The following is a 27,827-nucleotide window of genomic DNA, read 5'->3' on the forward strand; positions in this document are numbered from 1 at the left end:
GGGCGGGATGGAGCAGGACTTCGTGCTGGCGCTGCAGCTTCAGGAGCTGTGGGAAGCGGAGGATGAGGAGGCGGCAGCTTCAGCAGCAGCAGCAGCAGCAGCAGCAGCAGCAGCAGCAGCGTGCCCTGAGGCCTCGCCCGACCCCTCGCCCCTCCGCCCGCTGTCGGTGGTGGATGAGGCCTGGGAGCTGCTGGACCCCAGCCCCGACGTGCACGGCCTCTTCGTGCAGTTCAACGAGACGCTTTTCTGGGGGCGGCTGGCCGCCGTCGAGGTGTCGTGGAGCCCGCGCATGACCCTGTACGCTATCGGTGCGCCGGGCCGGCTGGTTGGGCAGCCCGGCGCGGGGAGGGGGTCGGGCAGCAGCTGGGGTGCTGGTCAGGGCTGTCGGGAGAGGCCGTGACCCATCAAATAAGCGGCAGCTTAGCTCATCGTATAGCTGTGGGTCTCGGGCAGGGGGAGGGAACTGCCATGTGTCGCTATATGCTGCTCCTGACTAGCTTGATGTACTAGTGCCACCGCTTCTTCATAGTATTGCCACTGTCTCTTCTAGATACTTGAGTGTCCTGGTTTTCTAGCATAGTTTGTATCCCAGGACGTGGGTTGGTCACTGCCATTGTCTGGTTTGTCCTTCACATGTCGTCCTTGGCAGCCGTAAATGGCTTTTCCCGTGGTGCAGGCAAAGCTGGAGGGATGTTAAAGGGCAATAAATTATTTGGTCTTAAACTGTGTATGTTGAAACTTAAAATAACATACTTGTATTGCTGTCATTTTTCTTGTTCTCAGTTTGTAAGATAGTTTTACAGCGTGGCAGAGAGACAAATATGAAATGATAGTGGTCTATTAACAGACTTAGAGTAGGAAGGGGAATATAGAGGACATTTGAGATTTAAAAAAAAAAAAAAAGCGGCTTTGAAGTGCAGGCTGCAGTTCTGCAGCAGCCCAGCTGATGCAATTGCTGGCTGTTGGGAATCCTGCCCCCTTTTGTCGTCTGCTGGTTGCAGTGCTCTTTAGACACTTGGAAATGTTTGGATACTGAACTGATAGAGGACTGACTCAGTAACAAGAAAAAGAAAGATGTGTTTTCTGCTGGATCAGCACGCAGAAGTGATGATGCATGAAGGTTCAGTAAGAATCAAAAGTTGGAGGAGGGTGAGGGGTGAAATTGCAGCAACCTTCAGTTAATTCAGTGTTGGCTGCTGTGAATCTCCAGCCTCTGTTTTATTTATGTTGCTCCATCAGGAGTTCTAATGAAAACAGTCATCTGCCTCCTAAACAGGTTAGCTTGGAACTGGGCATTGTGATTTGATTTTTTTTTTTTCCAGGATTGCTAGCTTTGAATTAAGTGATGCAAGAGATCTAATAAATAATAGTTAACTTTTTCTAGTTGAGTCACAGCTGCTTATAAGGAACTTGTGGTCTCTTTTTTTGCTTACTGATGTTGAGTTTTTCAAGTAACTACTAAAAGTGCTTTTTCATGTTACCTATAGTGTGTTGGAAGGGGATGGCGTTTTAACTCAAATTCTGAGTTTTCTTCACTTACTACAGAAACAAGGAGCTTTTAATATTTTCTTTCTGTGTCTCTTTCAGCTGTGCTGGAGTGTGTAGATATGAAGGAAGAGGTGGAATGTGTTCCATTCGTCTAAGTGAGCCGCTCCTAAAGTTAAGACCAAGGAAGGATCTTGTTGAGGTATTTGAAGATTGCATATGAGTCTGCGCATAAAATGTACTGTGGCTCCCCCCACACTCCATACAAACATTTTACATTTCATGGTGGGATTCTTATATACAGTGACTTAAAGATCGTAAAAGAGTGGTGGCTTTAGTCTTGCATTTGTGTTGCAATATCATGGTAGTCTTTCAGTTTTATAATTCCAAATGGGCAACTCTGAGTAGGAGTCAAAATTCACTTGTTTATTTTACTGACTTTATAAAGAAGAAAAGCCCAACTCTTTTACTTCTAAATTATCCTCTAATATTAAAACCAAACATAGACTGAAAGTGCACTCAGAAAATGGCTGTAGTTTCATCTTTTAGCTGAAAAGGCCAGAAGCAGAAGATAATGATACAGCTGTAAACATAACTTTGTGTTGCTTCTTGTGCCTCTGTTGGGGCTGGTGCTTTGAGTTGGCTCAACATTCAGATTTGCTTAATGAACAGAAATGACATAGTTTAAACTTTCTCCCAAGTGTCTCTTTTTTTTGGGTTGTAGAGGGGATGATCTTTTAAAGATTTGACTTAAGTTTGAGGATTATTTCTCCTTTTTTTTGGAATATCACTTATTGTAGTAATATTCTCCAGCATGTTTTGGTGGTATGGGAATAGAGGTAATTTGATTTGACAGGTAGTGTAATGTTTTTCTGACCCAGACCAAACATGTGAATGTGTGAAGATAAGATCCATACAAGATAAATGTAGGGGAGTAAAATATTTCGAGCTTAATTTTAAAACTATATCTAATGCTTTTCAGTAAATAGCTTATGATTTGCATTGTTGCAGACACTGTTGCATGAAATGATCCATGCCCTGCTTTTTGTTACTAATAATGACAAAGATCGTGAATCTCATGGACCAGAGTTTTGCAAACACATGCGTCGCATTAATCGCTTGACTGGAGCCAATGTCACAGTAAGCATAATCCACTTAACCTGATTTAACAGAAGTTTCTTCCTGATTTGGTTTTTAGAATGCCTGGTGTGGTATGAGTAGTATACTTGTTAGACACTCCACAGTTGGTACTAATACAAATTTGCATCCAAGTGTATGCCAGTTCCATAGTTATTTTGTCGGGAATGATGGTGGAAACAGGTTGAGGAAGATGTGGTGAGTTGTTAGTCGTATAATTCTCAGGTTTGCTTTCTGTAAGTATTTTTCTTTAAAGTTTTGTTCTAAATTTGAAACAACTTAATGATAACAGGGACAGAATAGCTCCATGTTCAGAATAATATTTGGGAAAGGGCAGTCTATTTTAGTTAAGATTTTATCAGTAGAGGCTAATGGGTTTGTGATGGTTTGACTCTGGCTAAATGCCAGGTATCCACCAAGTCGCTCTATCACTCCCCCCCCCTTTTCCCCTTGTTTTCTCAATAGGGTAAAGAGGGGAAAGAAGATAAACTAACCCTTGTGGGTGAAACAAAAGCAGTTTTAATATAAGCAAGGCAAAGCAAAAGTCCGCGCGCGGAAGCAAAAGCAAACATATTTAGTCTCTACTTCCCATGGACAGGCGATGTCGGGCCTTCTCAGGAAGCAGGGCTCCAATACGCGTAGTGGTTGCCTCGGAGGACCAAGGGTGACCCCACCCCCTTCCTCCTTTCTCCCAGCTTTATACCGAGCAAACGTCATATGGTCTGGAATATCCCTTTGGTCCGTTCGGGTCAGCTGTCCTGGCTGTGTCCCCTCCCAAGATCTTGCCCACCCCGTCCCACTGGGGGAAATATCAGAAAGAGCCTTGGTGCTGTGTAAGCACTGCTCAGCAGTAGCCACAACACCAGGGTGCTATCAACACCCTGCCAGCTCCCAGCATAAAACACAGCACCGTGAGGGCTGCTGTAGGGGAAAACCAATTCCAGTTCAGCCAGACCCAGTACAGGGTTGAAGATATTTAAAAATAATGTGCCTGATAAGATCAGTTAATATAATAGTTGGAGGGAGGATACAATACTGGTATTGTTTACAATGCATTCTAAACAGTATGTCATATAGGATTAAATTGTAGATAGATTCTTGAAGTGACTTCATTGCAGTTCAAGGAATATAGCCAAGGTCATATTCCTACCCATACTGCCTTTTTAAAAAAGCTTTGTTTTAATGGTAGCTAGATGTTGATCAAATTTTATCCAGGTTCCGCTCCTTTAATTGGCAATGTAAAAATTGTAGCAGTAATGGAAGGAATGAAATGGTACTCCATTTTTAAAAACATGTTGTAGAGCTAGTGATATAAAATCAAAAACTTTTTGAGTGACTGCTTTTTTTGTTTTTAAACCTAGATCTATCATACTTTTCATGATGAGGTGGATTTGTACCGCCAGCACTGGTGGCGATGCAATGGCCCCTGTCAAAATAGAAGACCTTACTTTGGATATGTGAAACGTTCAATGAATAGAGCACCCTCTGCACGAGACTTTTGGTGGGTTGAGCATCAAGAGACTTGTGGAGGTACCTTCACAAAAGTGAAGGAGCCAGAGAACTTCTCTAAGAAATCCAAGGAGAAAACTCAGCCAGCAAAACTTCCAAATTCTGAATCAACTAACAAAGGTATTAAAAATAATTTTTTTTTCTTTTTCAGACTGTTTTTGCCCATACAGTCCATATACAGACAAATACAGATCAATCACTACGTGAGCTTTATTTAGATGGGCCCATTTTATTTGTGCATTCCCAGGCTCCTTCTCAACTTAATTGTTTGCAAGAGGTTTAGTTTGCTGTGCTATTTTCAAGCTGCAGATTTTTCGGATGAAGCACATGAAATACTAAGCCCATGATTTATATATGAAAAAGTTCCTAGCTTTCCTTATTTTCTTATTTTGCAGACAAGACACAAATGCATGGTACTCAAGATCTGATGCCTTTTAGTGGAAAGGGATATCGGCTTGGAGGAGGAGACAGTGGACTCTCAGAAAAATGCACAGATTTCAGCAACAGTGTTAGAAACAGTGAAACACCTGCTTCACAGCATCGTTCAGCAGTAAGGACAATACCAATCCCTAAAAATGAGATAAAATTTGAAAAATCACCCCGTAGTGGCATCTTCTTTCCACACGATACTGATGATGCCAGTGAGAAAATCAACTTAGCTTCAACGCATGAATTTCCTAAACCATCTGTTGCTAATACAAAAGCTTACAAGAATGTTAGTGGATCACCTGTTAAAATTGCTCATGCTAGGGAAGGAAAATCAAAACAAGGTTCTGCAAATGGCAAGAGGGTGATGCCGGTTTATAACAGGCCATCAAAACAAATTTGTGTTGAGCGGACAACGGCAGCTCAGGTTGCATCTGAGAAAAAAAGCTCAGAATGTACTACGACACTGCAGTGGCCAAAAATAGGAGACAAAGCTGCCTTTAAAAACTATTTCATTAAAAAAGGGAGTCCTGATGTCACTTTAAGCATAAATACACCTATGAAAACTCAGGCTGAATCTATAGTGTCCCCTGCAAGTTCCAGCAGTGCTGTAAGGCAGGATAAAAAAGTCAGTTGTCCTGTTTGCCAGACTGAGGTTTTGGAGTCTAAAATAAATGAACACCTTGATTCTTGTCTTGCATAAAACCCTTCAGAAAGCTCTCTCAGAAGGATAAACCAGGGCTGAAAACATTGCTTAAGAACTACTTTGCTCAGGGTTTGCTTAGCTGTGGTTGCTTCCTCCTGTGCCTGTTCTGAACTGGAATTTAAACTACGGTCAGCATGCTGAACAACAAGTTTTGTGGAGTTGCACAATCAGTGCTGACTAGGAAGCTAGCTGCTCCTTGTGTTCCAAAGGATCAAATGCTCAAGTTCTATTAAGTGGATGTTTGTGCATTTATAGGTGCACAAACATATGTAATAGGTGGATGTTCTTGGTGCAGAATGTGGGTAATACAAGAGAAGGTGGATGCTTGCCAAACTATGTATTTTCAAGGCAGTTTTTAAAATTAAAACTTTTAAAATCCTGATAATTTATCTTTGTTCTTAAGACCCCTCTGTTTTTTTGAGTGTTTTTGGCTATTTCTAAAGTTAACCACCTATAATATTTTATTTACAGAATTATCCTGTTGACGGCAATGTAATGTGACATATTTTTTGAATAGTATATTTTTTTATATAAGCCACAGTTACACTCTCAAGTGCTCCTTCTCATCTGTGATATTTTTTAAAAGATAGAGGAGGGTCAGAATCTCAGATGTGGTCTTTTGTCAAAGGTGGGAGAGGCACAGGCATCAAAAGTATAGCAAAGCATCCATTTATGGTTAATGGGTGGATTGTAGCAGGAAAAGAGAAAATCCAGAAGGGCAAAGAAGAAGGTGCTAAGAAATCAAGCACAAGACACTTGGTAGATGAGGAGAAGGCCCTACACTTAAGGGCTCAATTAAAAAAAGTAAGTATTTTTGAGGAGCTTGTTTTTAAAAAGGATTTGAAAATAGCTCTACCGTTTAAAAGTTGGAGTGGTCAAATGGAAGCTAATGAACTTGTGTCTTATGTGTGTCTTTTGGTCCAGGATCACAGCTAGCTTCTCCATCCACTTTTTCTGATGGTTTGCACTAACTGTTGAAAGCTCACTAGTTTTTTAGGATATAGGTTTTATGTTCACAATTAACTGACCCCCATATCCTGACACTACTGGTAAATAAAAGTTGTGAGGAATATTGGTAGCAATACTGGTGAAGACTGTTCCTGGCCATGTCATAAAATCCTCCGTGATTTTTCAGTTAAACTTCGGTGCTTTACAGGTCAAAATGGCATTAAATTGACACAGGCTGACAGTCTGTATTTTGCTTCTTCTGGAAGCCAGACATCTTGGTGGTTAGCATCCAACAAGCCAGTCAGTTGAGTACTAAAACCGTTGTGCTGTTAAAAGTTATGAATGAGCGGATGTGTTTTCTGTATAAACTTTCGGAAATGTTAACAGTTGTCTTGCTGCGCTGAAAGTATTTAACTGGTTAAACAGTTAACAGCTTGATGCCTTACTTGTAAAACTGGTTATAAATATTTTTATTTAAAAAGAGAAAAAATAATTACACTGTTTCATATATTGTTGCTACAAATTTAAATGGCTATATTAGTCTTGAATGGACACGTTTGCCTGTATATAATCAATTACTTGCTGATCCCTTTTGAAATGGGGAAATAAACTGATGTGCAGCGGAATTAGGCAAATGGTACTTTAATGCTTTTAAAACATTGATATATTTTTTTAAAATACTGATCCTAACAGGTGTTTAATGTCAATCAGATTGTTCTTGCATATTCTGAATAAATTGATGTTGAATTTTAAATTTTCATTAAGCCTGGGTTTCACATGGCAGTTGTGGCCATCTTGTGTTACTCACCAGTGAGCTCACCTGTACATCTAATAACAGTCTGGTTTAATAGATTCTTTCTGTATTAACACCTTTCCTTCCTAAATTTCCCTGTAAAAACAGGCGTTGGTGAATATTGATTGCATCAACCTCTGCCTCTTTCATCATATTTTTAGTATAGTTTCACTTTTATTGCATTTCTGTGGAAAATTAAATTCCTCAAGTACTGATTCTAAAACTCTATTTGCTTCCTTTCTTAAAACTGCAGTATCTGTCAGTGTTCTTGGTTAAACTTCACATTTACAAGGACAGTACTACTCAGAAGTATTTGTACTATTGTGTTTTTAAGATGAGGGCTACATTCATGTCATGAATGGTCTCTCACATCATGTAACATTTTTTGAGAGATGTTTCCCATACTATTGTTCTCATCAGTTTCCTGGTTTGTCTTTCCCACTGCAACTGATAAGAGTAAATGAGAAGGGAGGATTGTGGGTATTGTTAGATGGATTTTTTTTTTTCCTAATGTCTTCTTTTACATCAAGGGTGTTCATTTGAACAACAAATGGAAAACAAATATGGGAACTGACCTGTAGAATTCAGTGAATAGTGTAGCCTGTTGGGGCGGGGGGGAACTTAACCTATAGGAAAGTCCTGTCTCAAATACACAAATGTCCTAAAATAGATCTGTTTTCAAAACAGTTGAGCAATTCTGGGCCAGCTGTGGAAAAACATCACTTCTGCCCATGCGTGTTTTTACAATGAAGTATTACAATGCCAAGATCTCTCTTATACAGAGATAAAGGTGACAAAAGAGCTGGGTGGATAGGCTTTGCAGTTGCTACCTATTGCAGGCTATTATTAACAGGTTATGGCCTTGCTTTTTTGAGTGTTACTGTGAGTGCTATTTTTGTAAGATTCTGTTCTTTAATATAATGTCCTTCCCACAATTATAACAATGACTACCAGTATGTTTTTAAAACATGCTGGTAAATTTGGGTCAAAGATGAGAAATTTCATCTTCTTTATCAGTTGACTTTGTTCCGAGTGAGTTTACTGTCTATAACAACACAAACTAGTAGTGAATCTTGAACAAACATGCTTCACTAAACTGCAAAATAAGTGGCCTGACTGGAAATCTGAGAAACAATTCATATATTTGATTTTCAAGACAAAAGGTATGAGAGAGGTCAAACATGTGCATGTTATTTGTCAACAAATGGTCCTGCAAACTAAAGGCAAAAGCAGTCTCATTCTGTGGTGATCTTCTGGAATTGTTTGGAATGTTTCTAGAGGTTCAACCACCAATGTGGGGGTTACTTAACTATTTCATTATTATAATAAGAGGCTGCTCTTAAGTTGCCTTGAAACTGGTTATGAGGCAAAAAATCTTGAAGGTCAAATATTTTCAAGTATTTTTTACTGTATGGAAATGTTATCTAGGAATACTTGAGTTCTGGTGAAGGAGTGAGAAGTTTTCTTTGAACTAATAAAAATTGATTAATGTCTTGCAAGAAAATATGTAATAGAAATAGTCTGCTCTGTAACATGTTTTAAAAGTGGCAATGTGCATTCCTATATACATTACCATCTCCGGTAGTCCAGATACTATTTGTTTTCACTTGGGATATCTGGGTCGCATGGGAAGTGTATTCTTACAGCAGGTTCAACCCTAATGCCTGTGCATAAGCTGATGAACAGGCTCTTTATGTTCACGTGGAAGTAACGCTTCTTGGGTAGGGCGGGTGGTGCTGCGCAAACTGTGTAGGAATTAGTTACCTGAGCCTCCTTTCTAGGAATGTTTTTCAAGAGAGCTAGATGTTCATTTGGAACAGGCTGTGCTACCTACCTGTGGACCAGTGTTAATAATAAAGGATACCAGGTAAATAATCTTTACAGAATTGAAGGCTAGAGAGAACCTAGTTGTGACTGGACAACTAGTGAATAATTCCTGAAGTGCAAAGTAGCTATTTGAACTTACAGCTTCTCTTCTCTTGCGGCTACAGCAGCAGGATGTGCTAGAGAGTAAACGGCTTGTAAGGATTCCTTCTTCCTCGTGTTCTTCTGGAGCTCCTCCGTTCTGTTGTGTTTTCCATGCACACAGCATCACTACACGTTCTTCAAGTAAGGCAATTTACGTTGTATGGCAGGGTAAGAGCAAGAAAGAAGAAAGGATGAGTTTCTGAGAAAAAGCGAGATGGACATCTCTTCTAAAGTGGTTGGAGCAATTCATGGGGATGAGGGGATGATGCAGAGGGCTCTGACTGGAGGATGATAGGAAACTACCACTGCAGGTGTTTCCTTCATCCCTGCTGGATCTGCTCATCCTTGGACACAGTGTCCATGTATCAGCTGTTGCATTTTGCCACCTTAAATTGAAAGGCCACAAAAAGGTTGGACTGGGTGACCTCCTGAGGTTACATCTGACCTACATTCCCTTATGAGCATGTGATTGTTGCCTCCTGACACAGTAAGGACAGCAGTCAAACAGCTGCTCTCCAGCAGCTGCTTCTTACCTGCTAGTTAGCATTCGTGAATTTTACACTCTGGGCTAAAATACCCAAGTTCTTACTTGGATCTGGATTATTACAGCTGTTTTGAAGTATTGAGCTTAAAGAAACGTTTGCATATGAATGCAAACATTCTACATTCAATTACCCTGAAAGCATAGTTTATGGATAGACAGGCAAGACAACAAGAGTTGCGTTTCAGTATGTGTGTGAAAATATACTCTCTGTGTTTTCATATTGCTCGTATATGGAAAAAAAACACCAAGACGGCAGGCTGTGTGGAGCTTTGGGATTCTCCAACAGACCATTAGGTGGCACTCCTTGCACTTAAGGAATATTTCCTTCTTCCTCTCTAATCGGTACAGGGAAAGAACAGAAAGTACAGAACTAGCAGGCTCCTATTTCACCTACGCCTGCACTCCAGGCTGAGGATGGATCAGCAGGAATCCTGACTGGACCACGAACAAGTTAACGGAGGAGGAATGGAGGTGGGGGGAGATCTACAACTAGCTGAGAGATGAGAAGTTAGAACTAACTGGGTTTTCTGAGTGTTTCTTTTAGCTTTGCTGCAAGAGGGACTTGTAAGATAAGACAGTAGATCTTTTTTCTAGTTCAGGGCTCAGTGAATAACCCAAAAAGCATTCTTCTATCATCTACATACACCACACTGCTTGCATCCATTGCAGTGAAAAATCTGTTTTCCTGTCACCATTTGGTATCAACCAAGCTCCTCAAGAGAGGCGGGATGGAGTTATAGGAAGTCAGAGGGGTTTATAAAACAAAATTCCTGGGCCTCAGCTAAGCCAGGGGGATGAAGGAGTGTGACAGGCCAAGGGAAGGGTAGTGTACTGTAGGTGTGAAAGCTAAAAAAGGAAGATGGCCATGGCCTTAATCCCTCTGTTCCCTTTTAGCTTCTGCCAGGCCAGGCTGCTTTAAGACTAGATTAAGTTTCTAAGAAGGTGCAGTAGCTTGGCCCGAATAGCTCACCCAGTCTCTGTCACATCCATGCCCTGTCGTTCACATCACTTCATGTGCTTTTTTTGTCCTAATAAGTCTTAGACCTGACATTTCTTAGACTGCATAACAAAGAACATTTGAAGGAGCAAAAAATAACAAGCCAAATATTTGGTTCCCCCACTGCTTAATTTAGGAGCAGTAAATAATTCTCTTTAAATGACATCAACCTCAGGACCATAATTTCTGTGTACCTTCTCTTCAGAGATCTGTCACTAGACTCATGGAAGGCCTGGGGCAAGATCTGGACTAGAGGTCAGTGAAGTCCTGATACAGTATCTTAGCTATAGCAATATGGTTTAGTTGAGGTTTTTTAATTCTTCTAGTAGCTTCATTCAGCAACTTACTGATGGGAGGAACAGCCATAGGGGCTCTCTGCTTTTACTCCACTTCCTCCCCACTGGTTCGCTTCCCCACCTTTGCCTTTCCACTGCCCAGAAGCATCTCACTAATTACCCTATTTCTTCCCAGAGGGATCCGCTCGGTGAGTGTGCTGACACCCGTTTGTAAGTGGTTTTTGATTCACCAGGAAGGTGTGGGTTGTGTTTTAAGAGAGGCATGATGCAAAAAACCTGTGCAAAACACTTGCTCAGAGGGTGCCCACCTGCAGATGCTGGTGCATCCTCAGCAGCCTTCACCCGCAGCTGGTGCACGGTGGGACGCAGCCTGCCCGCAGCACCTACATGTGGCTTAGGGAAGCACTGGTCCTTTTGTTCAATTCAAGGGCAGCACTTCTCAGGAGCAAGAAATAGCAGGGGTTTTCTACCAATTCAAATGCTCCTTCATTTCGGGCGCAGCGTACCAGGTCCAATGGTCTTGGCCTGTTTAATGTGTAACCCAGCATGCGCTTGCTATTTTACAGGCATTACTCCCAAGACTTTTAGGGGCCATGCTATTTATAGTGCACAGCACATCTTACGCTGTTTTTCAACCAATGAGACAAACTCCCTGGTGTGTGACAGGACCACACAACTTGGCACGGGCTGCTCTAGATAACGCCACAGTGGAAGGATACGGTACAAAGACTAGGCTGTTCTGGCAGATGGCAAACAGAAACACATCCAAGGGGAAGAGTCATCCTGAGGATAAAACACCCCAGGGACTTCAAGGATGGCCCTTCTACCAGGTGGGATACGGAAAGCTGTAAGTGACTTCAGTCTTAAATCTGCTGTTTTCTGCAGGATATGCTGCTAAGAATTACTTGGGTTATTCCTTTGATTTGCTTTTAGCAGTACCTATATAGGAAATTCAATTTAAACATAAGAAACAACTTTATTATAGTAAGGGTGGTTGAACATGGGAACAGGTTGCCTGGAGAGGTCACGGAGTCTCCATCCTTGAAGATACTCAAACCCTAACTGGGACGCGGTCCTGGGCAGTCAGCTCTGGGTGATCCTGCTCAAGGGCAGGGGAGCTGGACCAGACCATCTCCAGGAACTCCTCCCCACCTCCATAGCCCTGGATTTCTGCCTAACAACCCCACAAGCACTTCAGGACAGAGTCAAATTGCAGCTGAAGACAGTTAAGATCTACCTGCTTGCCCTTGCATCGGCACAGCCCAGGAGTGCTCACACCAGCTCTAACCATCAGTTTATTTCCAGGTGCACGCTGCTTTCTCTCCTGTAAGGTTTGGCACAGGCAGCTCTAGTTGCTGCCACTACCCAGACCATGTCCATGAGGCACAAGTCCCCCATCCCATGCATCGGACTGGGGGGACTTCAGGCACGAGCCAGCCATGTGCCAGAACACACAGACAGGTATGTGGAAGCTCTGCTCTGTCAAGCTGTGTGGAGGAGTATGGAGCTGGGTCACAGCCTTAGGCCCTGCCCTGAAAAGGCAAGTTTTAATCGCTGCTTCCTTGCCAAGCCATGCTGGTGGGAATGGGGTGGGGGGGGATGGATTATCAGCCCTGCAGATGGCATGAGTTAAAGCTGAGATGTAATGAACTCTGAATCTACCTATAAGAGATTTAGAAGGCAGGAAAAACATCTGATGACAGGAAATAGGAGGTATTTCAGGCACTGCAAAACCCTAAGACTACTCAAGCTAGCTGGCAACATTTCCCAGGCAATTTGGCAGTTAAGAGGACACCACCCAAGAGTTCTTACTGCTAATATTTGGGCTGACACTTGAGTCTTGAAATGCATTTTTTTCAAAGCAGACACATAGCCCAAGTGACACCACAAATTTGGAGCCATTGCAAGGCATTATGGACACAAGCATCCCTTGAAGCAGTGAGGACACATCAAGTTTGGAGGAAAACACTGAGAAGTTGCTTTAATGCAGCCTTCCTCTTAACCCCTTTACAGGCTTCAGAAATGTTACCTTATGCCAAGACTCTTCTGCAGTGGAGTGCTCCCACACTAAATCAGTGTTGTGCACCCTTAGCAGCACAGGCACTAAACAACACACTACGGTCACGGTCAGTCTATGCCTGCTCTGCAGCGGGTACTAAGGGAAATGCTGCCTTGACTTCTCCAGGAAGAAGTTAGGGAGTGGAGGTCTCTGCTGTTGGGAAGCATCCTCACTCAGCTTTGAGTTGTATGATAGGCTGATCCCAGCCCCGAGTGTATTTTTACACATGGCTGTGGATTTGTGTCACGGTGATATGATTTTCAGGACAGTGGCAAGCAGATGTCCTGTTTGTGAATCCAGTACCCATTTCCAGCCTCCTTGTGTCTCTCCTTTTCCTTTCTTCAATAAAAAGACTACCCCAGCTTGGCATAAAACTGCTCCTGGGTGATGTGTGCATGGTTAGATACACTGAATTCAGTGCCAGCTGAAGAGGATGTCCCATGAACTGTCATGGTTCAGCTGTGTCATGTATAATCCCACCACTTCTGCCAAAAGAGGAGGAGCACCCGCAGCAATTCAAGAGGGGTTTGCTTCCTTGAGATACTCAGCAGCTTGCCACACTGAGCTTTTGTCAAGCATCACCAACTCAGGGCAGGTAGCAAGAGGCTATGCTGCTAGCCATAGCTGGGTAGCTGCTCCACTCCAGGCATTTTTTGCAACTCTCAGCCAAAGGCTTAAGTAGCACCTTACCACCTGGAAAGGCAGGCACCAGGCTGCTGCCAGCCTTCATCTCTGAGAAGAAAACTCTATACATTCTCCTCAGCCAAGTATGTTATAATTTAATCCAACACCCACACAAGGGGTGTAGCACAAAAGCCTGCAGCTCGGCTGACAGCACATGGGGCAACACTTGGAGAGCTAACTCAGCCTGGAAGGGTGCAAAAGCACTGGGTTAGCAAAGGATAGGAGAGGCCCCCATGCATGTGCCGGAGCAGAAGTGGCAAGGGAGCGTTCCAGGGAGGCAGGAAGCGGAGCTGCTGCTTTCCCTGCACTCTCACCTGAGGAAACCGGAGCTAATTTGTAAACCTACTGTCAGCACCGGAGGTGTAACCAGCCACCTCCTGCTTCCCTGCTCCTCCATCCCTGCACCGGTGGATGTTTAATGGTAGATAAAGCTGCACCGTGAGTTTCTAAACAAGTGCTTACACCATCCTAATCAACAACAAAAAAGCGTCCCAACCAAAACAGGCATCCTCTGATTGCTACAGGCTGAAATAGCTTCTGCAGCACATCCTCCACCTAAAACTGAGCGACTCGTCTCCTTGTCGCCTCTAGGACCCAAGAACACGTTTTTCTGTTCCGAGGGGGCAGCCGCGTCGCAGTTGGGACAGCAGGGGGACCCCGGCCCTGGCTCTTGCCCCTAGCTGTCCCCGGCAGCGGGTTCCCGGAGGATTGCTGCACCCCCGGTGACAGTCACAGGGCGGGCGCCAGGACCGTGCCCCCCCGCCGGCCCCTCTCCGATTTCCTGGATTTGTACAAGTCTGGTTTTTACCGTAAAATACATGCCCTCTCTGGTCATGTTACTGCAGCGCCTGGTTATAAAGCTGCAGCAACTCTTTGTTTCCTACTTGTGCGGTATTAAAGGTTTTTTTAAAGCTAGAATGTTCTCATAGGCAGGTGGGGAAAAAGAAAAGTAATCAAAAGTTTAAAAATTTGCTACCTCCATGCCATTCAAGAGTTCTACACATAACAAAAATTTAGGACTGAAGAGAGTTAACTTACTACAGTTTTCATTTGTTCATTAAAATAGAGCTGTGCAGAACATGTGCCCAGAACCACATTAGTTACCATTATGTTGCAGCTGGGGAGGAAGTGAAGGGAAAAGAAATATGCCCGATCTGACAGCTCAAACCTTGCTCTTTGCTATCAGAAACACCATCAGCTGGACTCTAATCTCAGAAAACAGTTTCTGTTATCACCCATGGCCCTGGTTCCCCTTGCAAAAATGTTAGTTGTGTCCACAATTGTATTTTCCTCAGAGGAATACTTATTCTTTGATGTCCAAAGATGTTGCTAAGTGCTCAAATAAAAACAGTTCTGAAATATCTTTCAGTTCCAGTAACCCAAGGTACAGCACTCACCAACAGCCAAGATTTTCAGGTTTAGGGGTGGTAGTGTTTAGTTTGTTGCTGGCTAGTGGTTTGTTTGGCTTTTCTGACACCCATCTTCACTGTTTGGAAAAACTTCCCAGAATTGCCACAGGAATTAATCAAGCTCCAAAATTCTAGTTTCCTTATGTTTCCTAGAGCCGCCACCATGTCCTCTGCTATAATGCAATCTTTAATAGCAGTTTTTAAAACTTGGTTACATACAGCAATGTAAGCAAGATGCATTTATAACGTAAGCAAGTGACTTGCCTTAAGATAGTTCTGATCTGTTTTTTTGCTTGGCTTTTTGTTTGACACTTTAAGTAGCTAAGACCATCTCACAACCCAGTAAAATATTCAGGTATTAGGCATTCTGTTTGTGAGTAGGAGTCAAATCTCTGCATTTTAGTAATTCTGGATTCATCTTTTATTTAAGAGCAAAACCAAAAATTGAAGCACACAAGCCCTTGAAACAAGCCCAGGACAGGAACGGGTTCCACCCTGGCAAACAATACTGACACACAGACAGACCCACAAGGAGCAGTGGTTCCACATGCTGAATATTTAGTGATGAAATTTTACTTCCCATCTCCAACAGCATTTGAAAGAAATAATGTGTTTCCAGTTTAAACACTGCCCTGAAGCAGTGAGCCAGCTGTGTGCGATGCTGGCAAGCTGTTAGTCCATCTGTGCTCAGATGTGAGACATTCCCTGCAAATTTTTAGCCATGTGAAGATGCTGGTGTTGGGCTTATAGGGTAAATGAACTGGTCATCTTTTCCAGCATTTATCACCACATTATATACAAGGTAGTTACAGTAAATTCTCCAGAAAACCCCATAAATTATTACCAACAGAAGTTTAATCCTGAGCTGCACATTTAATTCCCAAAAATCCAACAACAACAAAAAAATCCCCTGAAAAACCCCCAAAGTCCAGCAGTTTACAACTTGGAAGACAACCAAGGAAACCAACTCCCAGTTCAAGCAAAAAGTTACAAACCTGTCATCTTCAGAGATAGGAACATACTATTTTGCAACACACTTCCATAAAGAGAAAGGATGGATGGGATGCATCAACAACTGTCTTTCCTGAGGCACACACCCTGTATATGCTTTCTCCTCACACTTCATGTTCCTCCCCAAAGCTACCACCTATAGCATAGTTTTACTTGGCATGTCCAATATTCCCCATACCCGCTACACACACATTTTAATCTTGGTCTCCTGCGTCAGTCTCTCCCCATCCTGCTTCACCATTTCTATTCAACTCATTCCTTCCTTCCTGTCCTGACAAGGACTTGAGTCTACCCCCAATGGGTTGGTGAATTGCACCTCATCTGCCCCTTCCATTTTTAAAGTCAACTCTTAGTACCTGACTCATCCATTTGGGAGCTATGAGACTTCTTTTTTTTTTTTCTTCCTTATTCCAGGAAAGGGATAAGTAGGCTGTATATTCACTCAACTTCAAAGCTATGGGGAAAAGCTTGATGGAACTGAGTAAGCAGTAGCAAGTGTCAACAAAGTGAATTCTCTGGAACTGGTTTTGTCTGGTAGGACAGAGGACCTTCAAGCTGTTCCTGTCAGCTGCTATCCACTCCCACCAGACAGGGTCAAGCAACTCAGATTCAGCAGATGTTCCAAAGTGAACACAGCTCCTACAGCAGTGTAGTGGCACAAACAGACTTCAGTGCATTTGCAGTAATTACTTACATTCAAGCTTTCATCTGCAAGAAAAAAAAAAAAGCTAAGTGAGTATTTTATATGAAAACTGATAATGGGAGACCCAAGTTTTTGCAGATCCATACCCATCCTTCCCCCGCCCCCTAAAAGTATATGAGATTCAAATCCAGTTAAGTCCCATGAATTTCTTCAAAGGCTTTGCTGCTCAGTACTCATAAATTCCCACTACGTGTTTGTGAGTACATGCAGCTATCTGCATATCTGCATGCCTGCCTGCAAGCAAAGTACACACGCTACACTTTGGAGATTGAGTTTGCTATTGTCACTTGGGTCTCTCCCCTCCTCTTCAAAGCATTCAGCAAGCACAAAACAAGTACTTTCCAGTCTGATTATACTTACCAGTAAGTATGACTTAAGAGATGTGATCTTTTCACTCCTGACCTTAGAGCCAGATGTTTCACATAAGGTACAGGCTGTCTAGCCTCCTCTAAGATTTGCAAGCATCTTCTGAGAAACACCCAAGAAAGACTTCATCTTTCCCTGATGCAGTGTTTGGCTTTACTGTGCAAAACAACCCCCCTGCATACTGTGCTCAACAATGTGATAATGAAAAGAAAAAAAAAAAAAAAAAAAAAAAAAAGAAAGGCTTCTTCCTTGTTCAGTGTAAAACAAAAATGGGAAAGAGGCCATTTCAAGAGAACATGTAAGAAGTTCTACAGCACTGAAGCATGGAAAAAGCCTCAAAGCACTTTGGGATCAGCTCAGTGCTGCTGCACTTAGGCTTCAGTCTAACACAGGCGCAAGAACCATTAGCAAGTATCCAAGTATGATGAAAGGTGCACTAAGGCTGGCAGACTCATTGGGAGATCCAGGTAACTCTTCCTGAACCAGTACAAGACAGACAAGCACATGCAAGGGGGCTTCACAAGAGTTAGAGCAACAAGCATAAGCACAGCCAGCCAGATGTTTCCTTGATTACTATACAGTCATTACAAAGTTCATCAAAAATCTTAGGGAAGTTGTGTGGCATCCTATGGGCAGGCATCTGTAAACTCCATCATTATTCTGCCAGCTTCAAATTCACTGGGAGCCATGTAAAACTGAAAAGCTCCCATGAAACCTTACAAATCCTGTTTGAAGACGACTTTCATTTTGCATCTCATGTACCTGTCAAAGTGGTAAAAAGAGCTGCCTCTATGTCCATCATCACTCTTCAGCCAGCCTAAACTTGGTGCTGTTTTTAAGGGATAAAATCTTCAGGAAAATTATCACCACACCCAGGTAACTGCAGGCAGTATAAAAAAAAAACCAAAAACAAACAAACCAAACCAGATCCTTCTCCAGAGCAGAAACAGCTCTGATTTTTTTTTTTAAAAAAGAACAAAACCAAAAAACCACACAACCCCAAAACCCCAACTCTCAAAAATCACAAGAAACCAAAATACTCTCCACAAAACCACCAAAAATCCATATGCCCCCTTTATTATGGGGCAGTTGCTACAGAGTAGTTTTAAAAGTTACAAAGATTACAAATAACCACATAGTTTTCAAGAACCTTTATACATCATCTTTTTTAATTAGATCAGCTTTACAAGCAACTTGAGAGCTCTTTCATAATGAACACTGCTTTTCAAATTACACAACTTCATAGGCAACCTGTAAATGAATCCTGAATTTCTTTGCCTGCTATAGATAAAGGTCTCGTATTTCACAGCCAGCTAACATCATGAATAAAAATAGCATTATGAAGCTTTATCTTTAACCAGGACTAGACACATACAGATCATAAGACAGTTTAAAAAATAGTTTTAAAACAAGGACCTGCTTGGTGATGCTCAAGACTGAATATTCAACCGACATGAAATGAACAGTTTCTAAAGAACATGGAAGAAATGGCTGACCCGATTTGTTGACCCTATTGTAATGACTTACATGAAGTGAAAAATTAAGCACTTTTAAAACCTGTATGGCGAGCACAAACCTACAGTGTGATTAGAATTTGATACGCTGTGTAACTGCGGAAGTTTGAATTACAGAGGGATTGAAATGAGTTTAAAGGCTTATGCTTATATTTCTAAAACAAACCCAACCAAACCTCCATCAAAGTAGTACTAAAGAAGATGAAGTAGAAAGAGGTGGCTTTTTTGCTTGCTTCATTGTAGCCTAAATGCACTGCAGACCAGACAGTAATGAAGATTTGCACTCCTTGGCCAGGTTGGCAGAGGCACTTACTGTAAAGGTATCCTGTCTGTTTTTCTGGGAAGAATCGAGGAAAGAGGAAGAGAACTGTAAAGGGCAAGAACTTACTAAAAAAAACCCCAGGAAAACAAAATCAAAACAAAACTGGGATTTCTGTTGGTTCTCCTAAATGATATACCAATACTGAATTTTTCCCCCTTCTGTCAGTTTGTTACTAAACAATTAGCTTTTTCATGTTTTACATGAACAATAGTAATCTTTTTAATAAAAAATTACTGAGCTTTCCATAGAAAAGGTCTCTAATTGAATACAAACTATACAGATGCTAAAATTGTCACAAGTTGTAATATATACAGAAATATTTCTGTACACTCACATTGTTTTGGCTAACTAAGGAAATAAGGGACAGATAGAAAACTGCAGTGGGTAAGTTGATCAACCCCCAAACTCCTGTTAATATGAATGCTGTCTTTTATAGGTTTGCTTTTGTTTTCTCAGGCTTTTAAAGCTCAGGGAAAAAAAAAAAGAAAGAAGGAAAAAAAAAAAAATTCAATGTCCAAAACATATATTTCTTAAAAATAAGAACAAAGTTTCTGCACATCTCACTTTTATTCTGCGATGTCCCCTCTCCTTGATGAAAAAGAAAACAATGTAAAAGAAAGTAAATGTTTTCTTACTAAATATATACCTCAGTATTGATCAAAGGGCAGTGCCTTTTTGGGAAAATCCTTCAGCACAGTGAAAACCTAAAGATGTATTGCACAAGGAGCCTACAGTGATGCACTTCAGTTTCAGTGTGCTGACCATCTCCTTGATACTATGTAATAGATCAAGGTGTCAACTTACAGACTGCATGGGACACCAATGTTTGAAAAGTTAATTAAAAATGTGGATTTTAGATATTCTATTAACTTATATACAAAGGAAAGGGGGGTGGCAAGTATTCTTTAGAAAACAGGAGAAAGCTCAAAATTTTCTGTCAAGTACATAAGGAGGTTCTGGGTACCTCTAATAGCCTAGGAAAGCCCTTGTATACTCTCATAACTTGGTGGTATTTACCAGGTCCCCAAAGCCAATGACAGCAACCAATAGTGTCAAGTTCACTTAGTGCCAGTCACTTGAAAAAAAACCCCAAACAAAAAAACCCCAAAACAACCAAGAGACAGAAACTTCCCCTCTGTGGATTCAACATACAAAACCACAAACTGAATGTTACTAATAGCGAGATACTGATTTGCTTCTGTTAATAAGGTTCTAGTCAAAATAAGGACATAGTCAAAAAAACAATACAGCAGCAATCTTTAAAAGTTAAGATTAGTGTGAGATATGATATAAAACAATCAGGTTTTTAGCTGGTAATTAAAGTGCTCCTTTTCCGACTTAAGGTGTAAAGAAAATTAAAGTGATTATTAGTTACTGGCAACCCTTACATTAAATTAGGTCTTTCATGGCAGAGGAGAACAGTATGAACAGTTTTACAAAAATAGATCCATGTTATTTTGGAGAAGATGGTAATTTTTTTTTTCTTTTTTTTTTTTTTTTTTTTTTTTTTTTTTTTTTCTCAATTTTGATAAACTGTACCTGGTCATACAAAAATTACCCAAAATTCAAACTTTTACCATATAAAAAAAGGGAGAGATGAATTTGATTCAGCTGGATGACAGGTCTGGCAAAATATAAGGATGGACAAATTCTATGTAGGGCACTTATTTATGTCCAGATGCATATGCTGTTTCTTACTGATTGCTTATTTCTTCACATAAGCAGTCACAGGCCTGGAGTCACAATCACATAGTACAATGCTTCAGCAGTCAAAGAACCTTCTATCTGATGCAACATGGAAACACTGTTTGCTTCTTTATTAAAATGTTGGTTTGTTGTTGATTTTCCTTTATCTTGTTATTCACATTCAAAAGTTAATAGATAGCATCAAGATTTATCAGGGAGAATAGCAAGGGGAGTTGCTAAATCAAAGGCTTATAGAACGTCTTTTCCAACTGAGTCAGAAGGTTTGTTAAGTTCAACCCTCACACCTTTTTCACCTGCAGAAACATGAAAAGGGAATTGGTATTATTTTTCAGCATTTATCAAAGTACAGTCTATAGAATTGCTACATCACTTTCCAGATTAGTTTTAAAAGAGTACTTCAAAGATTGTCTAGCACATATGATCCAACAAGATATTTTTGTATATGTGCTCTGTATCCTGTAAAGTTGATGAGCCATGGTTACTCATGATCTCTGAAAGTAGGCATCTATTTGGCTGCCCAAGTAGAAAACTGGATACTTCACATCATACATGCAGGTCTAAATCTCTCAGCCTTTAAATGTAATAAAAACGGTCAATCTAAGGATACTGCCCATTATTCTGTATCAATATCCAGAGTTTCTGAGTATTTACTTTTGTAAATCTGAGAAATTTTAAAAATGTAACATTCTATTTGACTTGCTGCTAAAAAATAAACAAAACAAAGCCACCAACCAATCCACACCTCTTCTGTCCTTTTTTCTAAAAACTGACCTAGGTAACCCCCAAATAAAAGTTTGACTATCAAAACATTAACAGACACAGTATCACATATTCAGGAAAAATTCACACATGGCTTTAGATAGACTGACACTAAGCCAAAAATGAAGTTTTCTATTTTATGACAGTTTATTCTGCAGTTTTGTATTTTATTGTCAGCAGAAAACCAAAAACATCTTGCACAATTCTTGCTGCAGATACAGAGCAAATAAAGCAATTTTAATTGCAAACAATAACGGAAATCACAAGAATATGATAATATAAATTACAGGGCAACTTAAACCAAAATTTAAACCACCCCTCCAACCTAGCCTTCCTTGCTTAAGTACCTGCAGTTTAGGGGCACCCTGGAGAGGAAGAGGGCTGAGGCGGTGGGTGAGGTGAGCACCTTCCCTGCAGACACAAGCCCAACTGAACCACTTCCCTGCACTCTCTCTGAAAGGGCAGGAGCTGAAGCTGTGCAGAGATAACTGAAACAGCTCAGATCTGGCAAGGCTGGCTCCAGGAGCTGCGCAGTTACACGCATGTGACACGAAGCTGAGCCTGCAGACAGGCTTCCTGCAGAGACCAGGCAGGCGTTATCCGGCACTCCTGACTGCCTGGGAAGCCACCGTGCCTCGCCGAGCAGTGGGACAGGCTGCCCAGCCATCCTGCGTTTCTTTGCTAGCCAGGCAGGAGCTGCATCACTCTTACCGCTCCTGAAATGCACAAAGTCACCGGCTGCACCAAGGGGGACTGACCTAAACCCCAGCTTTCACAGCCACTAGATAGCTCTGGGGCTACTTAGGAGCTTCAGATGCCTAACAGCAATGAATGGAAGTGTCGTTTGGAAATGACAGCACTAACATCATCAGTTTCAAAGCTCTTGACAAAACCCTGAAGAAAGTAGCCCTGTACATGTATGCGCTTGTGGTACACCTGATTTTTATTTTTATGCTACTGTAACAAATACAGAATTGTGATGGCAATTACAAGCATGACAGAAGTCCTACGCCATTTCTCCTTATAATGCTAATTTGAACAGGAAAATTAGATCAACTTCCTCTTGAGGAAGAAGCCAAAAAAGGAAAACAGATGCTAGATCTGTGGAATTGGAAATGGAGGAAGTAACTCCATTCTTTGATTCCAGATTTTAATTTTAGGTTTTTTTTTTTTTCCCAATACAGAGATTCTAGCCAGGTTATGTTGTATCCACTTAATGAATCACTACATTCAAAGCTATTTGCAGGGCTCTCAGTTCTGTACTGCCTCACAGTCTCTAGTGTATTTATCCTCCACACCTATTAGGGAGACAAGACTAGGGAGAAGCTGTATCCCCCATATAAAACTACTGAGCAGCCTCAGGTTTCAGAGGAAGTGTACGCAAGACACAGCATTGACCTGGATTTCCCAAGTCAACGCCTAGCAGCTCAACCACTGGGTCACCTTCCCTGTAAAACCTGACTCTTGAGTTATGCTGGTTTTCTCCCCCTTTTTGTGCACAGGGTGGGCCAAGGAGATGAGCCTGGACTACTTAGCTATTCCTCCAAGAAAAAAAAAGGACACAGAAGATATTAAGAAGAGATTACCTGTTAGATATTTTACTTTAGCTCGTGCTCGTTCATCTGCATCAAAATACCACACTGTTATTGCGTACCTAGGGAAACAAATGGAAAAAAAACCTCCTGAACTATTAAGAAAAACAGTGAAGCACTTGACATAAAACACAACCTAAATGACATGACACTTCTGCAGTCTGACAGAAGAAGGATTTCATAAAGCACAAAGCAAGCAGGTTTTTTCTTCAGTTAGTAGGTATTTTCTGAACAGTCATTGACAGGGTAACACTGACGCTGTAAGTTTATGGTTCTTTTTCCTGATGAGGTGCTATTATGGTTTTTGCCCAGAACCTGCAATATAGTCTTTGACCGTATCACCTTGACCTGTGACCTCATCTTTTTACTTTACTTGGTCATGTCTATCACTGAGTCACACTGCAAGAACTGCTTTTTTTGGACATTTGCCATCAGACAAAATTACCTACACCTTCTTACACAGCTTCTGTAGTGTTCCGCTGCCCGTAGAGGATTTAAATACAAAATGCCAGCTATTAAGAAAAGACTTTAAGGAGGTTTAGTAAATGGCATTTCACCCTCTGAATCTCCTTGGAGCACAAGGTGGGAAGTGAGAGCGGCACAGCCTCCGAAAAGGCTGCAAGGGGACAGAGGACCTGCCGATGGCAGTTTCAAGTAACTTCTTGCAAAGGTACTTGCGTTCTCAGAGCTCCAGTCATTGTTCAGTGCTCTGGCCATCTAAACGTGTTGCAACATGGGCAACAGGAAGTCTGGATCAACAACTCCCATGATCTACCTACTAACGCTATCTGAAAATGCCACTCAAGATGTGGGGGCAGCAGTGAATGCAGGTACCTTTATCATCCACTGGCCTGCACCAAGGGACAAAGGAGATATCAAGTTCCCCTTATGATTCAGAGTCGGAACAACTCCTCTAATACACTAGAGAAAGAATAGTTTTGTCTATTAACAATCCTTTCTGCCCCACAGCCTGCTTCCAATTCCCAGACTCGAATACAGTGGCTTAGTTTGAAAATTACTATTTTCTAACAACTTGCTCCCAACAAAAGGGGACATAAAACTGAAGTACCTAGTCAATCTTACAGAGAAATAATGAAGACGGCACCCCTTGGCTAAGGTGGGGTCTGCTTACGGCTCTGGGTGCTCCTACCCAGTTCTGCCAAATACTCCCTCAGAAACTTCTGATGTTTCCAGTCTGCCCTCCTACCTACCTGAGAGGATGTTTTCTCTAAAATAAGAAATCAGATGTCAGTACAAACTCAGCAGCACAACAGAAGCCTAATCAATCAGTAAGAAAAAGAATCCCTTCTTGTCGTAGTGCAACTAGAACTGTATAGGGAAAGACCTGGGATTAGATCATAATTCATAGTGTCACTCATCTCTCATTAGGATTCACTAATTTCTTGACAAAATAGGCATCATGCAATACACAGAGTCTTACCTTGTAGCAAAGGCTGGCTGTACTTCATGAGGGTTGCGGCGATCAGACCAGAAGAATAGCAGTCTATCGAATTTGGGTTCAATATCAGCAAATTGGGCTTTACCTTCTGGAAATATCCGAAGGATGCCTCCACTTACCTACAAATTAAATATTTTATACCAGTACTTGAAAACAATGTCTCATTGTATTTAGAAGTATGGAATATCACATCTGAAAATATGTCAGACACTTGGAACTGAAATAAAAGCCTTTATCAGATGCTACAGAAATTATGTATCTATGGCTTTTCTGTTGACACATTCATTTAACAAAACATTTCACATGTTTCTCACTGAGTAATTTCAAAACGCTTGCAAATATTAACCTTCATTCAAGCAAAAAGCTGTGGCTTTAGATTGGTTACTAAAAATATGCCAATACAGGTGACAGAAACATTGTATTTCACATCCAAGTTTCACCTTTTCCCCTTAGATTGTTTAATTTACCAGCAGCACAAGTTTATGGCATGTTGTTTGTGTAATTAAGATGAGGAAAGACTAGGAAACTTCTAACTAAAACTTGAATCTGTACTCCTGGTCAATTCAGAACTCTGCCAGGCTTTGAAAAACAGCACAGTTAATTATTTTTAAGTCACATTAACTTCTTCCTACTGATAGTACTGATGTTGTTAAATCTTACTACAGATTGCCACCGTAGGCCTTCATGGGGAAGTCATACAGTGCAGGAACTAACAAGGTAAATTGGTATGACTTTTTTTTAATTGTGATCTAAATCAGCCAAAAAGAAGTGACAGTTTAGATCAGTTTGTTCTCCTAAAGAAAGTCTGAGCTTCTTCCTTTGCTAACCATTCACTATACTTGGTAATACATTAATTTGTAATTTGAAATGGATTTTGCAGGAAAAAAAACACCTTTGTTCACTAACTGTATATTTAATTTATGAATTTTTCAGTTATTGTGCAAATGCTATTTGCTTGACTGCTACGCTCTGGTATGTATTCATTTTTTCCAGAAGAGAAACTGTAAATCAACTAAAAATGCCCCAAAGCTGCATTTTAAGACATTCAGTCCAACCATTGCACTTACATGCTAAGATGCTATCATGGCAAAAAAGGCTAGTAATTTATTTTCTAGTTGAAGGATCAAATTTGACATTTCAAAGAGCAAGTAAGAAACAGAAAGCGGGGAGCAGGGCCCTTAGCTGCTACCTGTGTTATCCGTATCTGGTGCACCCAATTCACAGAAACTACTTATGTGCTCTTCCACATGCTACTTCCTAAGTATGACAGAAGTATCAGTAGTTTTATCTTTTTTTTTTTCATGTACAATGAGAATAAACTTCTCCATAGCTAACTGCACAGCAACCAAGGAATAAACATTGTATTATTCTCTCATGCTTTCAATACAGACAGTTAGCTACATCCATTCTTCAAATTTACCTAATCTCACTGAATAACTAGGAAAATCCTTATTAAAAAATTACTTTATCATGGTCACTATATCTATGGAGAGTTTCAAGTCACTTGTAGTAAATTTTTAAAGACAACTTGAACTGTGTCATAAATCCTTATCTATTCTACTTCCTGTATCTACAATGATAGAAAGACTTGTGCTGCTCTGAGCTATACTGATACAGCAATAACCAGAACACTTGGTTTATTTGAAACTGCTCCCAAGATACAGCACCTTTCTTTTTAGAAGTGTACTCAAGTAATTTAGTTGCACAGTCAACTCAAGAGTCAATAGGAATATAAGGAGAAATAAACTAAAAGCAATTATCTTTCAAATATTCTTTATTTACTCTTTATGCATGTGCATGGCAACTGATGTACAGTAAATGGCATAATTAGGTATTTATGAAACTTGGATACTAGCAGATACTTTTATGTATAATTAAGAAACACACATGAAAAACATGCAACTTTCCTTCAATCTTGTTGTCAAGGAAGTCCTGCTGGCATCGTTCTAAACCTTGAAAAATAAATGCCTCACCTCTAGCTGCTCTTACCAACAGCAGATTTGGGGGGGGAAGGATACCCACAGATAATATAATGTAAGAACACAATCAAGGCACAGAAATAAGGACACAAAGACCTGTAGCAAAGGTGTATTAGCAAATATGTAAAAAAAAAATACAGAAAGAAAATCTTGCATACCTTGGCATCCCAGTCTTTATTAAGATAATATATACATGTAACACATCTTCCGTCTCCATTTGGATTATCAACATGGCGCACGTATCCTGTTCCATTGCCTGGATAACAAGCCACCATAGCCTAGTCAAAGAATCAAAAGACAATAATTATTTTTATCTGTGTGGGGGGGAGAAAAAGTCTACATTTTATCTGTATCAATTCTTAAGCAATTTATACATAAGCAACAGGAAAAAACAGTTTGAAATAATGAGATTTTTTTTTTAATCTGTGTTTTCTTTCTAATTAAAAGCCTCATTTTGAACACAAACAGATGTCTACAAAGGCATGAAATACACTGAGTGGAATACTGTTAATTAAGGTATGGAAGGTGGGACTGCTCCCATGTTGTGACTAATCCTTCAGACTTCCCCCCCTTGAATGAAATATAAGAGAGGAAAAATGTCCTGTATATAATTAAGCAACATGTGCTTCTCCTTGTGATAAGAATAGTTGTCTTCCAGACTCAAATTCACAGACAACTATCTTTTTGTCTTTTTTTCTTCTGTGTTTCCAACGCAAAGAATTCCTCCTTGAAAAGTTGTGTCAAACTTTATTTTTAAGAGGCTTTGTAGACAAAACCATTAACCCATCTTATTTAATCACTCCAAGTGCATTCCTGGACTTGTGTTTTGTCCTATACATAGGAGGTCTTTGAACCTTTGTTGAAACAATCGTACATGTACAACAAAAACATCCTTTTTAGTCAAGAAGTGAGAAATTGGAAACAGACACCAAACAGTAATCTGCAATAACCTTCTGACATCAAACGATTCCTGTTACAGTAGTATATTTAACTTCCCATGCTGCACTTAGCTCAGCTGACTTGAAAGACCCCTAGAACGTGGTTTGATTTCTGAATCTTCAGACATGCGGATGTGCGTGTGAAACAAACTGGCCATTTTGCTAACAGATGGCCTGATTAGCTTGATTAGCTATCAGTTCACATGGCCAGTTTGTTGTACAGCACATCCCCGTTATGCATTTGCTGGAAATACTAATCATTTCAGGTTTTTGAAAGAAATCCAAAGTTTTCCAGGCCACGTTGTCCACTGCCATCACAGTACTCAAGATGTCTGCAGTGACAATATCCTATCTGAAAAAAAGTCATAACAGGAATTTAAAAGAAAGGCAAAAAAATGAGTTTTTATCAACAATCCTAGTACACTAACCCTCAATGAATGTCTGCTGTCTAAAAAAAAAACCCAAAACCCCAAACCTAGAAAACATTTAAATGCAATCATTCCTGTCTAAATTCTA

The 27,827-nt window shown here is 40.8% G+C and overlaps 2 protein-coding genes across 5 annotated transcripts; one reads left to right on the forward strand and one right to left on the reverse strand.

Annotated features, from left to right (window-relative positions):
• The first annotated feature begins 6 nt into the window (after nt 1-6).
• SPRTN (SprT-like N-terminal domain) lies at nt 7-6,067 on the forward strand. 4 transcript variants are annotated; one of them, XM_026844959.1, is made up of 6 exons: nt 7-78; nt 112-297; nt 1,588-1,687; nt 2,497-2,625; nt 3,984-4,251; nt 4,527-6,067. In XM_026844959.1, exons 1-6 carry the CDS (start codon nt 8-10, stop codon nt 5,258-5,260), a joined length of 1,488 nt encoding a protein of 495 aa, XP_026700760.1. In that variant the 5' UTR covers nt 7; the 3' UTR covers nt 5,261-6,067. The 4 variants fall into 4 exon arrangements, with proteins under 4 accessions (XP_026700760.1, XP_026700759.1, XP_026700758.1 ...); XM_026844958.1 differs by having other exon boundaries at nt 7-73; nt 107-297; XM_026844957.1 differs by having other exon boundaries at nt 7-297.
• A 12,113-nt stretch (nt 6,068-18,180) lies between these two features.
• EGLN1 (egl-9 family hypoxia inducible factor 1) lies at nt 18,181-26,687 on the reverse strand. Its single transcript, XM_026844898.1, has 4 exons — nt 26,532-26,687; nt 24,377-24,513; nt 22,930-22,997; nt 18,181-20,877 (listed from the first exon to the last, which is right to left on the reverse strand). The coding sequence occupies exons 1-4, from the start codon at nt 26,646-26,648 to the stop codon at nt 20,813-20,815; spliced, it is 387 nt and encodes a 128-aa protein (XP_026700699.1). The 5' UTR covers nt 26,649-26,687; the 3' UTR covers nt 18,181-20,812.
• Nucleotides 26,688-27,827: the final 1,140 nt, after the last annotated feature.

Source organism: Athene cunicularia (genome assembly GCF_003259725.1).
Source record: "Athene cunicularia isolate RWA chromosome 3 unlocalized genomic scaffold, athCun1 chr3_part1, whole genome shotgun sequence".
Classification (NCBI taxonomy): Eukaryota; Metazoa; Chordata; class Aves; order Strigiformes; family Strigidae; genus Athene; species Athene cunicularia.